Source organism: Canis lupus, chromosome 6, assembly GCF_011100685.1.
Source record: "Canis lupus familiaris isolate Mischka breed German Shepherd chromosome 6, alternate assembly UU_Cfam_GSD_1.0, whole genome shotgun sequence".
NCBI lineage: Eukaryota > Metazoa > Chordata > Mammalia > Carnivora > Canidae > Canis > Canis lupus.
Window position 1 is genome coordinate 23,140,073 of NC_049227.1, and position 14,556 is coordinate 23,154,628.

The window sequence follows — 14,556 nt, forward strand, 5'->3', positions numbered from 1 at the left end:
AAATGGGGATTGATCCTGGGAAATGCTACCTCCACTTTCAGCCATCTCGCTTGAGCAAAATGAAAGCTGTTAGGTGATTTCATATCTTCATTAAAACCATCAAAGCAGAAACACTGCAAAGAGGCTGCCAAAGCAGAGAATATTTTCCCATGCTCTGGCAGCTCCGGGGAGGTCGGGGAGATTCAGATCCCCATTATCTTGCGGAAAGGCACCACAGTGTTCAGTTCTGTTTGAAGGGACCCACACATGCAAGCCCCCTCAATCTAGCAATGCCATCAAGGCTGCTCCCTCGTCATGCATGTTGATGAGGCTGGAATGAGAATGAGAAACCGGAGGACACATATACACCAAGTGGCATGTACCTACTCTGGGGCAGAGCAAAGCCAATTTAACCTTCAAAGGATCTCAAGACGTTACCTAAGAATGCTGCATTTGCAAAAAGGGCCTCAGAGATCCCTAGAAAGAGGGACAATGCCATCTCCTACCTATTTGGAGGAGACTCTGAAGCCTCCAAGCTACCACAGAACATGACTTTCCTGTCTTTGGTTAGTTCAAGGACAACTAGAGATAGACATCTGGCCAGGCAAGCCAGGGGCTGTTATAGGAAGAGTGTGAGGGTCAAGCCCCAGCCTGTCACTGGTCAGGGCCTGAAAGACAGCAAGCCATTAATGGAGGTAGTCGGCAGCAAGCAGCACCACCACCGCCCTCGTCCCACCTCGGCCTTCCTTGACACCCCACCCTCTCGCCTCGCCATGGCCAAATCCCTCAGCACATCCTGCATATGCACCTTCACACCGTATCTAGTGTCCAACACAGATGCCTTTGAGTAGGTGACATCTGAGCTGGAGCCTCCACAACGAGAAGCAGCCAGATCTAGGATACGGCAAATGCCAATGCACTAGAGCTGAGGCATCAGCTCCCCACAGTGCCTCTCTAAGCCATGCTGGGTGGGGACCCCTCCCCTGTGATCCCACAGGGCTGAAGCATTCTCCCTCTCTGCTAGTCTTGCTACTGGACTTGTGTGCCCTTCTACTCTTTAAGGGAGAGATCCTATTTCCCATCTTCACGTTTCCAGGGCTTAGCACTGGTATATAGTCTGTGTCTGGTATTTAGTCGGTGGTCAATAAATGTGCACAGGACTGAAATGAGAAGTGAAACTGTGGCATGAATGTACTTAGAAACAGCGTCTCTAGACGCCCCCTGCCCCCAACTTCAGCCACCCCCTTTGAATATCCTATCTGCCCCCTGAGACCCAAATAACACACTGCCTCGTCGTCCAGGAAGCCTTCCAAAACTCTCCCAGTTGGATTTCATCTCCTTTTTGTGCTGCTACAGCTCTGCCTGGATCTCTACATGGTATCTCTCACCATCTGATTTTCCATGAACATCTCATAACCGCATCAAACCATGAAACCCCGTGGCAGGAACCATACCCTACTTATCTCTAGGCCCTCAGCATCTAGCTCAATACAGACTAATAATGACAGGTAACCCTTGTTGGACACCTTCTGATGCCAGAAATCTGAGCACCTGTGCATGTTATCACTCATTCGATCCTCACAGCAAGCTACTGGGGTGAGGAAACAGGATTCATCCCAGTATGCAGATGGAACTGAGCCAGAGAAGCCGCTGGCTGGTGGACACACACCTGGCAGGGGCTGGAAGTGAGAGTCCAACCTGTTCATTCTGATTCCAGAGGGGAGTTTTTAGCCACTGCATGGAAACCACCTGCCTTGGTGCTTTTTGCCTCCTTAATCCCATTTTGAGGTCATCTCGCCCATGCCCTTTGAATCTGGGCTGTTCTCCCTTCTTCCAATGAGATGCTCCTTCTCATTCCCCCAGAGGAGCATGGCTCCCCCAAGAGCCAAGGCTGCAATGCCTTGCTCATCTCTCCACCAGCCTCAAGGTGGATGCGGGACTCCTTCACCCAGCTGTGAGAGCTGAGATCAGGGGTGGTGGGGGGCTGAGTTTGCAGGAAGCCAACCACCTCTTCATCAGTGTTGATGGCGATCTACCCACCTAAAGGCAAGCTCGGGGAGCCCTGACATCACAGACACCCTCTAAACTGCTGCTGCTGGATATCCAGGGACAGTATGTCCCAGGGACAATTCTCCCCTGTGGAGCTCCCTCTACGGAGCTGAGAAAGCAAAAGTGTCATCTTGTCCTGATACTAAGTTGGAGTCTCACATCATGCATCACAAAGTAGAAGAAGTAGAAGTAGAATTTGCATCCTGAAAATTTAAAAAGACACCTTGTCTTGCATAAGCCTCAAAAAAAAAAAAAAAAAAAAAAGGCTTGAGCCCAATTGCCCTAAGTTGCCATAAATTGTTGAGTCCCTAGTGGAAACAACTTATACGTCTGACTTTTGCAACACTGATGCCTTGCAGATGTGTATGTAACGACCCACATAGATCTGATCTGATAATCGTGGGGAAGAATGCGGTTTTTCCACCCATGGGAACAGTGAAAAAACCAATGGCAAGGTTTCGATTTGGTTTTATTTCCCCCTTTAAATACTGCTATACCCTTTATTCTGGGAAGCCTATTCTTCTGAAGGCTAGGCTCCCTTGTAAATACTGCAAGTCAAAATACTTCTCCGAAAGCTCTTATTTGTTCTAAGTTTTCCTCTGGCTGTCTCTTCCAATCATTAACACATCAAAGGAATCTGAAAGGGAGAAACCTCTCAGGATTTATTTAGGGTGGATTTCCTGCAAATTGTAGCAGTGTTTCCCCAGATGGATGTCGGCTGGATGGCTCATCTCGGTAATCTGGAGTACTCCACAGACCTGCTAAAGATCACTGGGTAGTTGTGAATTATTATTAAGTTATGAATTATTTATTAAGTATCATTGACTATTTCTCATGGTGAGAAAATTTGTTACCTTTTACATTTTGCTTCCACTCCTTCTATTCACCTACACCAAGGAAAAAGGAAAGTCTCATGCTGAAATTAAGATTTCTTTAACTGGCTCTTACTAGCATCCCCTAGTACCCTCTTTTAGAGGGCAAGCCACAGGCTTGGAACATCCTAGCCACCTGAGGAAGCAAACTTCAATTGCACTATTTATTCTTACGTTTCCCTTCTAATTGTGGCAGGTGAGGCTGGTTTCCCATGTAGGGTGGTTTTGAAATCAAGTTGTTTTTTTAAAAAACATGTGTTTTCACTCTACCTGCCTATCGTGTCTTAGGTTTACAAACACATTAGCACATCTCTAGAAGGACATGTGATGGCTCTGGGAAGAGGAACTGCACACACAGAAACAGGGGTGGGGAGGACGGAATAATTTTCATGGGACATCCTTTGTCACTTCTGAAGTTTACATTAAGTTTCCAAAATATTCACACTGAAGACAAAAATAAGCCCAGTTCTTTATGAAAAAGTTACACTCTTTAAATGTGCTAACTTAAACAAAAATATTAAGAATGTAATAGCAGAGGCCATGCCAGAGTTTGGGAAACATCACGAAGGTGGCATAAGGATGTCTGAAGCTTGGGAAACGCTGCTCTCAGAGGATGGTAGGGAGAGGTCCCTGGCTCCTACCCCGAGCGGATGCACTAGGTTTCTTCCTCAGGGGAGCTGGTGGCCATGGGCACTGAGCCTCTGATTCCAAAGCTTTGGGAAGACACTCCCAGTGGACTTGCGCCCAGGAAGCCACATGTCGCCCAAGCCCCAGGCAACCCGATCAGTAGCCCTGGCCCGTGTGCCTTGGAAGATGCTCAGTTATGCCCCCTTTCCCTCGGCCATTATCTTGCTGAGAAAGCCAACCCCCCCACCCTCCCTCCATGAACACAGCACTGGGCCAACAGCCCAGCTGTGTGGCTTGACAGGCAGCAATTACCTCTGAAATGCTAAGTTATTTCCACTCACTGGTGGCTTTACCCACCCCGTCAAGCTGCCCGTGGACTACAAAAGCACCACGGCCCATGCCTGCAGCCCATGAGGAGAACAAAGTGGCAGCAAAGGCTGGCCTACAGCAGCCTGGCACTGAGCCCGGCCCATGGTAGGCGTTTGACAAATACACGGATTAACCTGTCCCGGGTTACCTCTGGAGGAGAGAGGGAGTCCCACAGGTTTAGATCGGGCTGCCACCTTTCCGACCCCTCCAACCTGACTACCTGCTCCCCCTGCTGCCAAGCCCTCTGGGCCTCCCCTCCAAGTCCTCCGGAGGTGAGGGGACCCTGATGGATAGAGAGCTGTGTGCTCCCACCTCCTCCCCACCCACTCTGTCACTCAGGCATTCAGGGCTGACTCACGGAGGTCTAAGCAAAGGGAAGAGAGTTGTTCTGCACTCTGATGCGGCAGATGTACGGGATCGTTAGCAAGCATGCAGGCAGTAGCACCTGTTGGGCACTGCCTCTGCCCTGAGCCTGTTAGGGATGCTCCGGATGCACCTCCAAATATCCAGGCGGTCCAGCAGCCCAAGAAGAACATGTCTGCTATGGCATCTTATTATCTCCTTTTGGGAAATCAGGCCACACTGTTTCTCATTTCAGGATGGACACTGGCAGGGAGATGGCATGGGTGACACAGATCTAAAATGGGTGCAGCTCCCTGAGCAATCAGAAGGGGCCCCTGGTGGCTGTAGAGACAGCAACCTGGGTGCTCCCTGCTGGGGCAGGGGATCTGCCACCTACTGTCGGGCTCTTTGGAAGATCCAAATGGGTCCCCACGGTAGAAGGCAGCTCTGGGGGACAGAGTTTCCACCCAACATGGAAGCATTACCTCACTGCATCTAAGATCCCATCAAATGTCAGGTACCCCCATTTCAGGGATGTTAAAAATGCAGGAAGAGAGGGGCTCTTAGAATCTTTGATAAATGATATTTTCACATCCCAAATAGCCTTAACAACGCGTGGCAGCTTGAAAAGCACTAGGGTTGTAGGGTCTTTTCCCCTTAAGTAGCCACATACCAGAGGCCTGGAGGATAGCATGTTCTAGGGTGAGCTCACCCACTGTCCCTGTAAGCTCTGGGGGTGGGGAGTGAAGCCAGCTCTTCAAAACATGTTTCTGAGCAATGACAGTTCAGCCTGCCCATCCTGAATGTTCCGAGGTGCCTGACAACCGTACACGTGCTAGAGCTAACTATTACATCTCCAGCGTGCTGCCAGGCTGACAGCAAGCGCACGAAGGACGGAGGATTTATGGACTCAATGATTTCATTTAATCAGCATATGTGACATCCTCCTGGACCAAGGCAGGAAAACTCCTCTTAAGACCTGTGTCTGCAGAGACGCTGTAATTGGGCGTGCAAGGGCACATGTGTGGGTGTGCACGCGCATGATTCTGTGCACACCTGACCGGCATGAAGCAGCCCGTGTCAGGTGTTGCTCAGTTGGTTAAAGATGGCATAGACTTCTCCCTTTGGTCTTATTTCTTTTTTTTTTTTAAAGTTTTTATTTATTTTTTAAATTTTTTTATTTATTTATGATAGTCACAGAGAGAGAGAGAGAGAGAGAGAGAGGCAGAGACATAGGCAGAGGGAGAAGCAGGCTCCATGCACCGGGAGCCTGACGTGGGATTCGATCCCGGGTCTCCAGGATCGCGCCCTGGGCCAAAGGCAGGCGCCAAACCGCTGCGCCACCCAGGGATCCCCTGGTCTTATTTCTTTCTAAAGTTTTGCTTTGCTATCAGAATTTGACTTCCTGATTGAAAGGGGCTGCAACCAGTGATAGACTGTATTCTTTGCTTTTGATTCCCTTTCTTACTGAGGCTGCTGTGTCCAGGGCACACGCTGTGTCTTCTCTGCCTCACACCCTCCCCACACCACCATCAATGCTGAACAAATAACCTGAGATGTGAAGCCTATAGTTTACAGAACAGGCTTATCTATCAAAATGTTGTCACCAGAGCACAGAGTCAACGATCATGTCTAAACTTGCCCATGGTGGCATTTCGATGCACTGAGAGAGGAGTCACGTCCTCCTCACACCCTGCCCTCACCCCTCTGCCATCCCCAAAAACTAGCAAAACGGAGAACACTTCCGATGAAACTGAGCACCTCCGCCCCCAAACTAAAAACTACTAGACAATGTACAGTTTGTATTTCTCTATGAAAAGTGAAGACCCCAAGTAATTCTGACTCACACCCAACCCTTGCTAAATGAGAACATCCCAACTATGATCTTAGATTGGGAGCGGCCTCTTCGCATATTGTCTTACTGGAGTTTCATGAAGGTTGTAAAGCAGGTCAGACATCAGTTCCATGTTAAAGGTGAGCAAACGGACACCCAGAAATGTGATGCCACTTTTTTACTGATGCTGAAGAAAGGAAGCAAGAGAGGGAGGGAGGAAAAGAAGACCAAAACCGAAAAAAGCAAATTGAAGCAGAGCTGAAATTACAACTCAAGATCAGGACCCTACCTAGTTGATCATGGAACTACTGTCCTGGGAACTAATTCCTCAGCCCCATCTGGTTAACAGCAGCCGAGGCAAAGCCCAGTAGTTCTAACACTACTAGTACTGACAGTGATCCAGAAGTGCTGGTAGAAGCAGCAGCCACAGTGGCAACAGTAGTAACACGGCTGCCCCATCTTTACATACTACAGACTTTTCTTTTTTTTTTTTTTTTTTTTTTTTTTTAAGATTCATTTGAGAGAGAGAACAAGAGATAAAGCGAGCAAGCACGCACACTGAGGGAGAAGCAGACTCCCCACTGAGCAGAGAGCCCCATGTGAGGCTCAATCCCAGGACCCTGAGATCACGATCTGACCCAAAGGCAGACACTTAACTAACTGAGCCACACAGACGCCCCTCTCACAGACTTTTCCAGGGCACTTTCCCACACAGTGTTTCATTCATTCTTCAAAACCACCTTCTGTGATGGTTGCTACAGGCCCTACTCTAGGAGGACCACAGTCTGCCAATCCCACAGCATCTGGACACCATACCTGGTTCCCTCTTCAACCTACTGTGACTCTGCCAACCTGTCTAGACATCTAGTCGACCTCACCCTGCAGGCCCAGCTGCCATTTAGGGAGCTAAACTGGGAGAGGGCAACCAAGCCAGACACACGTAGGTGACAGAACTCAGAGAAACATCTAAGGGGAGGGATCCCAAAGCAGAGTGCTGAGCTCTCCTAGGGCGGCCAGAACTGGGCTGGTTCCTAGAAGGGGCTCGGGTGGAGACAAGGCAGGCACAGATTCCGGCTCCTGGTCTCTCCAGGTGGAAGCACTCCGTCTTCAGGCACTGTTTGTTTCCTCCTGGCTTCTCTCCATAGAAAGAAGGCTCTCCTTTGGGTTGAGGGTAACGTTGGATTTTTCTACTATCTCTCTGTTCTGGGGCCTCGGGACCCAGGAAGCTGTTCCCGGGGACTTGGCCATGGAGAGATTATAATGTGATCCACGGCCTGCTGGTCTGTCACTCTGAACTCCACCTCTGCAAAACAGTCTGCCACCATGGGTGCAAGGGCTCTTTGGCCATGCCTACCCAGCAGACGCTGGCACTATGGTGGCAAGCTGTGCAGAGCAACCACCAGCGCACTTGGCTGGAAACGCGCACACACACACACGAGTGTGTGTATCTCTGTGGGATACAGCATGCCATTGACTTCTGGCTCACAACTTGCTCTGTGACCCCATTTAAGATGCTGTTTTGGGGCTACAGTTTTCACATCTGTGAAATGACACAGGCAGTGGGCAGAAAGAGGAGCATCCTATCACCTGCTGTCCAAACTCACAGAATTTGGGGATAAAGTGAGAACATGGGTTTTAAAGGATCACAAGAATCCCTGTCACTCCTGCAACGAATGCCTATTTCTTGAGTAGTAATAAAGGATAAAGCACATACAGAGAAATGTTCTGGAAAGTGTGGAAACAGCCTCCTAATGAGGCAGTACGACCTTAAGTAGAAATGGCAATCCACAACCTAACCCCTGGGCTCTGAGAGTGTGGGTCTGCGACGGAGAGAAGCACAAACCACACAGCCCTTTCTTGAGCTGTAGGCTCCCAGCCCTCCCGGGGAAGTGGTAAGATGGGGCAATCTGGTGCCAGACCTCTGGGCTAATCGTTCTAGAGACACAAAGGGTGATAGGGAGGGTAAACTCAGACCCTGGGAGGTAGGGTGGAGGGGGAGAGAGAGAGAGAAGTGGAGCTGTCAGTGTGCTTGATGTTAAATAAAACCTACCAAGATTCAGCTGAGAATTTTAGCAGAATCCAAATGTGCTATAAAAGAAAAAAAAAAAAAAGGCATGGCTCCCATCTCTAAGGTTCACAGCTAAGCTGGCTTAGAATCACACATGCCAAGGTTAAAAATAAAAAGCAGCCATCCCTGAATGACACAGGCTCTGCAAAGGAAGCCTGGGGTAAGTTGTTTGCTGGTGGACCCAGGAGAGAGGAGGGCAGACGCTGGGTGTGGGGTATGGGGTTTACTGGAGGACACAATACCTAAAAGCTCAGAATTTTGCTATTTTGCACTTAAAAGGTACTTCGTACTGGCAAAGGGTTTCACAATAATCTTTCAGATTTTCCATCGAGGAAAGCCTGCTGTGCATTACCATGCTGACCATGGCTGACCCACACAGGGTTCTGCTGCCCCATGCGTTTGCCTCCCTCTCCCTAGGGTCTGGCTCTGACGCGGTCCTCGAACGCCCCGTACACCCAGACGGGATGCCTGTGAGTCACAGCTCGGGAGGCACCGGACCTACCGTTCTGTGTCACCCTATTCCATTCAGCCAACATAACGGTGCCAGGGCCACCAACAGGCTGGGTGTCTCCTGCTGGGCTCTACCGGAGACACAGTGTGTGTCTGCCTCCTAGGGACAGTGCGTGTCCCGTCCTTTGCCCCCACAACCATGAGCATTGCAGGTCAGGGCTAAGTGGCCCTGTTGTCCCCTTGGAAATCCAAGGGCCCCTTATTGTGAGCCCAGAGCGGTCCCTTCTTCTAATGAAGTTTTCATTTGTCCAATATGCTTACGACTTCTACTAACAGGTAGTAGCAAAAATCAGCTGTAGTTACTGTGTCAGCTACCATGTTACTCCTCCCCAGTTCCAGTACTATGCAGACATTTCTAGAAGGTCTTCAAGGGGTCAGGTAAATGATGGGAATTCTGGGACCCACGTGTTATGGGGAGCACATACATTATTTCACTCTGGGGGATGCCCTGACTCAGCCCACATTTGGGCCAATCCTGCACCACACTGGGTCTAGGAGGCAGATGGGCATTGAATAGCAGAGGCTGTCACCTTCCAGAAGCTTCAGGCTATCCCCCTTCAGACACCACCAGCCTGGGGGCCTCTCATCCCTGTCAGTGCAGTGGAGGAGTGAACAGTCTATGATTGGCTGTCCCTAGGACCCAGGCCAGCCCTTATGTGAGGCGCCGGCTGTATCCCAAATTCCATATCCTGCCTGCTGGTTTAGAAGCACCACCTAGTGCAGGTGTCTTTTTTACACTTTGAAGGCACTTTAGGAAGACCTTGGAAGGTTTTCCTGCCCATTGTGATGGATCTCGAAGAGTTTCAGGCATTTGCTCAAGCTAAGTGACAGAGGACTCAAATCCAGGGTTCCTTTCCACCACCCAAGACCACTAACTCAGAGTCAGAGCGACTGGGGGGGGGGGGGGGCAGGGAGAGGTGGGTCTCAGCTCACGCAGAGCAGCAAATACCTGGAGCTGGGAATGACCCTCCAGAAGGGACCACCTTCATCCCCACACCTCTCTGGCCCGAGACCTCACCCAGGCGCGCGCCCTGCCGCAAGGGGGCCCTATTCCAAGCTTCCCTTTTCAGGGTCCTTCAGATGCCTGGAAAGATCAGCGAAGGTCAGGGGAGCGCCCCCCTGGCCCCCCGGCACCCTGCTCCACCCCGGAGGCTGGACAAGGAGGCAGCCCACCGGCTCGCCCGGAGGTTTGGCTAGAGACACCCTTTGCGTTCCGGCGCCTCCAGATACAGCTGCCCTTTGCAGTTCTAGAAAGCGCGTGGCCGTCTACACCATCCCTGGGAAGTTCAGCGGATTTACTCCGTGGAGTCCTCCCCACGTGTCAGCCTGGACCCACACAACGAGCAGGATTAAGGGGGAGAGAAGACGCGGGAGGCGGCCCTAAGGATGCACGCGACGGGGGAGGGGGGCGCGGCGCGCGGCGCGCGGGAGGGGGCGCCCCCTCCTTACCTGTACCAGTCCAGCCCGCGGCCGTAGTTCCTGTCGAAGAAGTGGGGCTCGGTGCCCAAGGCCCGCACGTCCGGGTGCACGCGGATGAACTCCAGCACGGCCCGCGTGCCCCCCTTCTTCACGCCCACGATGAGGGCTTGGGGCAGCCGCTTGGTGCCCAGCCTGGCCGAGCCCGAGTGGTTGGCAGCCGGCAGGCGGGCGGCGGGCGCGCTGGGCGTGGGCCCCGGGGGATCGCAGGGGCGGGACTTCGGGAGAAGTTTCTGGCCGCCCGCGCCGGCCCCGCGCAGGCAGCGAGGCGCGCCCAGGAGGCGGCTCCGGCCCAGGTCGTCGCAGCAGCACAGGAGGCTGTAGCACAGGTAAGTGCAGGAGAGCGAGAGCGTGAAGGCGAAGAGCAGCCTGCGCGCCCTCCGCGGCTGAGCTGGCCCCGCGCGGCCCAGGACCCTATAGGCCATGGCTCCATGGGCCCGCGCCGGGGGTCATGGTTTCCGGGGGGCGCCGGCGGCGGAGCTGCTGGGGCCCTGCGGCCGCCTAGGGGGCAGGCGCGGCGCGGGCCCGGCTCCGGCCCCGCGGGGCGGGCGTGGGGGGCGCCGTCTTCTCCGGGCGCTGCCGGCCGGGGCGCGCACCATGCCCGGGGACCCCGGGCGCGGCGGCTCCTCGGGGCGCGGGCGGCTGCGCGCCCCGCATCTCCCCGTCCCGGGCCGCGGGGCTCCGGGCGGCGCTGCTCGGGTCTCACGTGCGCCGGCTCCGGAGCGCGCCCGAAGCCCGAAGCCCCATGCCCGGTCCCCGGAGCGCGGCGCCCCGAACGCTCGGTGGCGGCGCGGGCAGGCGGGCGGGCGGGCGGACCGGACGGTGGCGCTGGCGCTGGCGCAGGCCCCGCTCGGGCTCCTAGAGAAATGCCGAGCCGCGCGCGCTGCCGGCTCTATTTAAGGAGTCGCCTGACGTCAGCCGCGCGGGTCCCCCGAGCCGGCGCCCCGCCCTGGGACCTGGCCCGCCCCCTGCGCCCCCACTCCCCAGCCCCTCCCAGGGACGCGCCAGTCCGCGCGATCCCCGCGCAGGCCGCTCCGTGACGAGCCGCCGCCGGCCGGGGCTGCCCAGGCATTGACGCCTGCCTCCCCACCACCCCCAGGGCTGGGAACCCCGGGCCGGCTTGCGCCAACACCCAGACCCGGGCGCAGACGCAAGCGCTCTGCACTGACCCACGCGCACGCACACACACACACACACACACAGGTGCACACGTACCCTGACCAGGACACACCCCCTCACCCCACATGGGCGTGGAAACACTGCCAGGGACGCTCCCCTGTCCCCCTCATCTCCACCTCACCAGGCACACGCAGCCCGGAATCGGACATCGTGCCGTGTGCGCACACACGCGCGGGACTGGGACACACGCGCTAGACGGGGATGGGTGGAGGAGCCGAGCGTGAGTGAGATTCCGTGACTATTCGCGGAGCTCCCTAGCCCCCCGCGCGCTGACTCATACCCAGGCGGCTCGCTGTGTCTCGCACCCACGAAGCGTGCGCCCCCCACCCCGCTGTCACCCCACCGTTCCCGGGACGCGGCGGGAGAGTGAGCCCCAAGGGAGCGGACTCCGCGCGGCTGGTTCCCCTCTCAGCGGCCGCCCCCTAGCGGCGGGCCGCTCCCCGGGGTCCAGGGTGCTGCAGACTTCCCCAGGGGCGCGAGCGGGAGCAGAGGGGGACGACTTATCCAGGAGTAGCTCCACGCCCAATGATTCCCCAGTAACCGCCCACAGTGACCATGCCCAGAACAGGCATGTGTGACCAACGCCAGTGCTGCCCTGAGTGGCCACACTGGTGGATCAGAACAGACCTACGTGACCGTGGCCAAGAACGCAGCTCATTTGTCGCCCCACAGCGGAGCCAAATCCCTGTGCCCAGATGTTCAGCAAGTGCTACCCCCACAGACTGTCTGAGGGACCACCATCCCCTCTGCCGTCCCCCCACCCCCCAAACTAAACATCCTTCTTCAGGGAATAACCTGATCAGGCTCTGGACCTTAGCCCAAGTCAGGGAGTATTTTGTCCCCCAACCAGGCCCATCCTAGAATCTACCACAGATCATAACTACCAACTTTGTTTCGAGCCCTCCGCACATTAACTCAATTATTTCAACCATAGCCTATGAGTTTGCTACCATTACCCCCACATCACCTCGCTTCCTTAATTCTCATAGAAGCTAACACTTATTGAGTGCTTGTTTGGTGCCAGTCCTGTGCCTATCACTTGCCATGCACTCCCACCTTATTCTTTGGAGATACGTACTCCTTTATGATCCCTGATTTACAGAGTGAGAGTAAGGCTTAATGAACATGTGTTCATTAATTAATTAATTAATCAATCGGTAATCAACAGGGCTGGGGTTAACCCGACTCCAGGATTCAAGCTCTTAATGACAATGCTTTGCAATTCCCTCTCTTCCTTTGATCATTCCTGACAGCACTCCAGCCTAGGCTCCTCTCCCAGGTGTGAACTAACACATCTATACTCATTACTTCTAAAATCTGACATCTGGAACCAATGAGGACTTCCAGGTGTAGGTTGAAAAGTCCACCAGGATGCTCACCTCCCTTCTGTAAACTCTGCCTTTAGTAATGCTGCCTCCGACTCCGTCATCTTTTTCTTGTAGCTACATCACACCGCTGACATCTCAAGCTCACAGCCAAGTAACATCTCTGAGTGTCCCTTATAAGTGCAGCCAATTAAGGCATAGCTACCCCATACTGTGCTTGTAACAGTGGGCTTTTTGGACCCAACATGTGACGTAGGTCCTTACACATCTGACCTGATTAAATTTTATCTGGTCTCATCAGTTGCTGCTCCAGTTTTTAACAAGTGTCTACTTGAATCTTGAATCGCAATGCAGCTTTCATTTATTCAAAAAGAAAACATAGGAAGATTGAATTCCAGCAGCTTGACCCTTGATTCCAGGTGTACCTTGGGCAAATGGGTTGACCTTTCTGAGCCTCGGTCTTCTCAGCTGTAAAATGGGGAGGTAGGATTAGCTACAGAAACCTCCTGAGGTTTCGATGTTGTACGAATCTATGGCTACATTATTCAAGGCATGAGCCACTCTGTTGGCATTATGTCATCTCCGCATTTGATTACAGTTTAATTAATTCTCCATTCACATTTTTAATAATAAGGTCAAAACAAATATGTTGGAAGGAGCTCTAATGACCCTTGGCAGTTTTTCACATTGTGAACCTGTTATTTCTGCACTTCACTGCTAGAATTACAAGGTTTAATGTGGATTAATCCACTCTGACAAGAACTTTTTCCTAGCCAAAAAAAAAAAAAAAAAAAAAAGAATGTAATTCTTTCTCATTACTCTCTACTTGGCTCAATTTAAAAATTATTTTTATCTTTGAATTCGTAAGCTGTGAAATGCCTGGGTATTCCAGACCATCAGAGCCAGGCAGATTTGCCTCTTCAAATTTCTAACCAGAGTAGTGACCGTGATTTGGATAGAGTTTTTCTGGAGTTAGACAGTGGACGTGCCTGCTCATCATCCCCCACCTCTCTCTCTCTCTCTCTCTCTCTCTCTTTTTTTCCAGAAGTACCGCGGTTCTCCTTTGAGAGCATGAGGAAGGATAATGCACAGACGAGAACTGGAATCCTTCAAATTCAGACACTGTCCTAAGATCCGGCTACTTTTCTCCATCTTCTCTATTTCTCTTTGGACCTTGTTTATTTTCTTCACATTCCTGCCTTTTTACTGCCTTTACTTATAAACCAGGACAGAGGGACGCCTAGGTGGCTCAGTGGTTAAGTGTCTGCCTTTGTCTCAGGTTGTGATCCCTGGGTCCCAGGATCGAGTCCCACACTGGGCTCCCCATAGGGAGCCTGCTTCTCCCTCTGCCTATGTCTCTGCCTCTCTCTCTGTGTCTCTCATGAATAAATAAATAAAATCGTTAAAAATAAATAAATAAATAAACCAGGAAGGGCTACTGAGTCGCAAGCCAAAGAAGCTGATTTTGGCTAATGGAAGCAAAAAGGATTTGGAATAGCTCACACAGAAAAAGAACTTAGTGGTCACTCACAGAATTAGGAAGGCGGGGGAACTGGGCCCATAAACAGAATAGCAACCACAGGACACAGATCCTTCTCTTGCCTTCATTTTTGAGTCTTCTTTTGCTCTTTTGCACCAGCATTCTCCTGAATCTTCCTTTCCACTCTTACACCTTGCATTTAAGACTTCGAATTTGAAATTACAAAACAAGGAAATTTTCTTTCCTATAAGTCTTTGGACCCAATCAAGCCGTATTATTCAGTTGTATTTCGGGATAAGTTTCCATTCTGTTCCCCCCCAAGAGCCAAGTTTTGTAAAATGTGAGAAAATGTTAGAACAAGGGTGGTTCCTAAGAGGCAAAGGACCATGAAATGGATTCACATGGGCTTGCAGGTTGTGTGAGGTGCGGAGTTCACATCTGATCTG

General features: G+C 52.4%; 1 protein-coding gene across 1 annotated transcript in view; it reads right to left on the reverse strand.

The window, feature by feature from the left end:
• HS3ST2 (heparan sulfate-glucosamine 3-sulfotransferase 2) overlaps window positions 1-10,584 on the reverse strand; it is a 90,507-nt gene extending 79,923 nt beyond the window's left edge. Inside the window, exon 1 of the mRNA XM_038540049.1 lies at window positions 10,100-10,584. Coding sequence (XP_038395977.1) covers window positions 10,100-10,551 — 452 coding nt within the window. The 5' untranslated portion in view covers window positions 10,552-10,584. The remainder of the gene's footprint in view (window positions 1-10,099) is intronic.
• Between the last annotated feature and the right edge of the window lie 3,972 nt (window positions 10,585-14,556).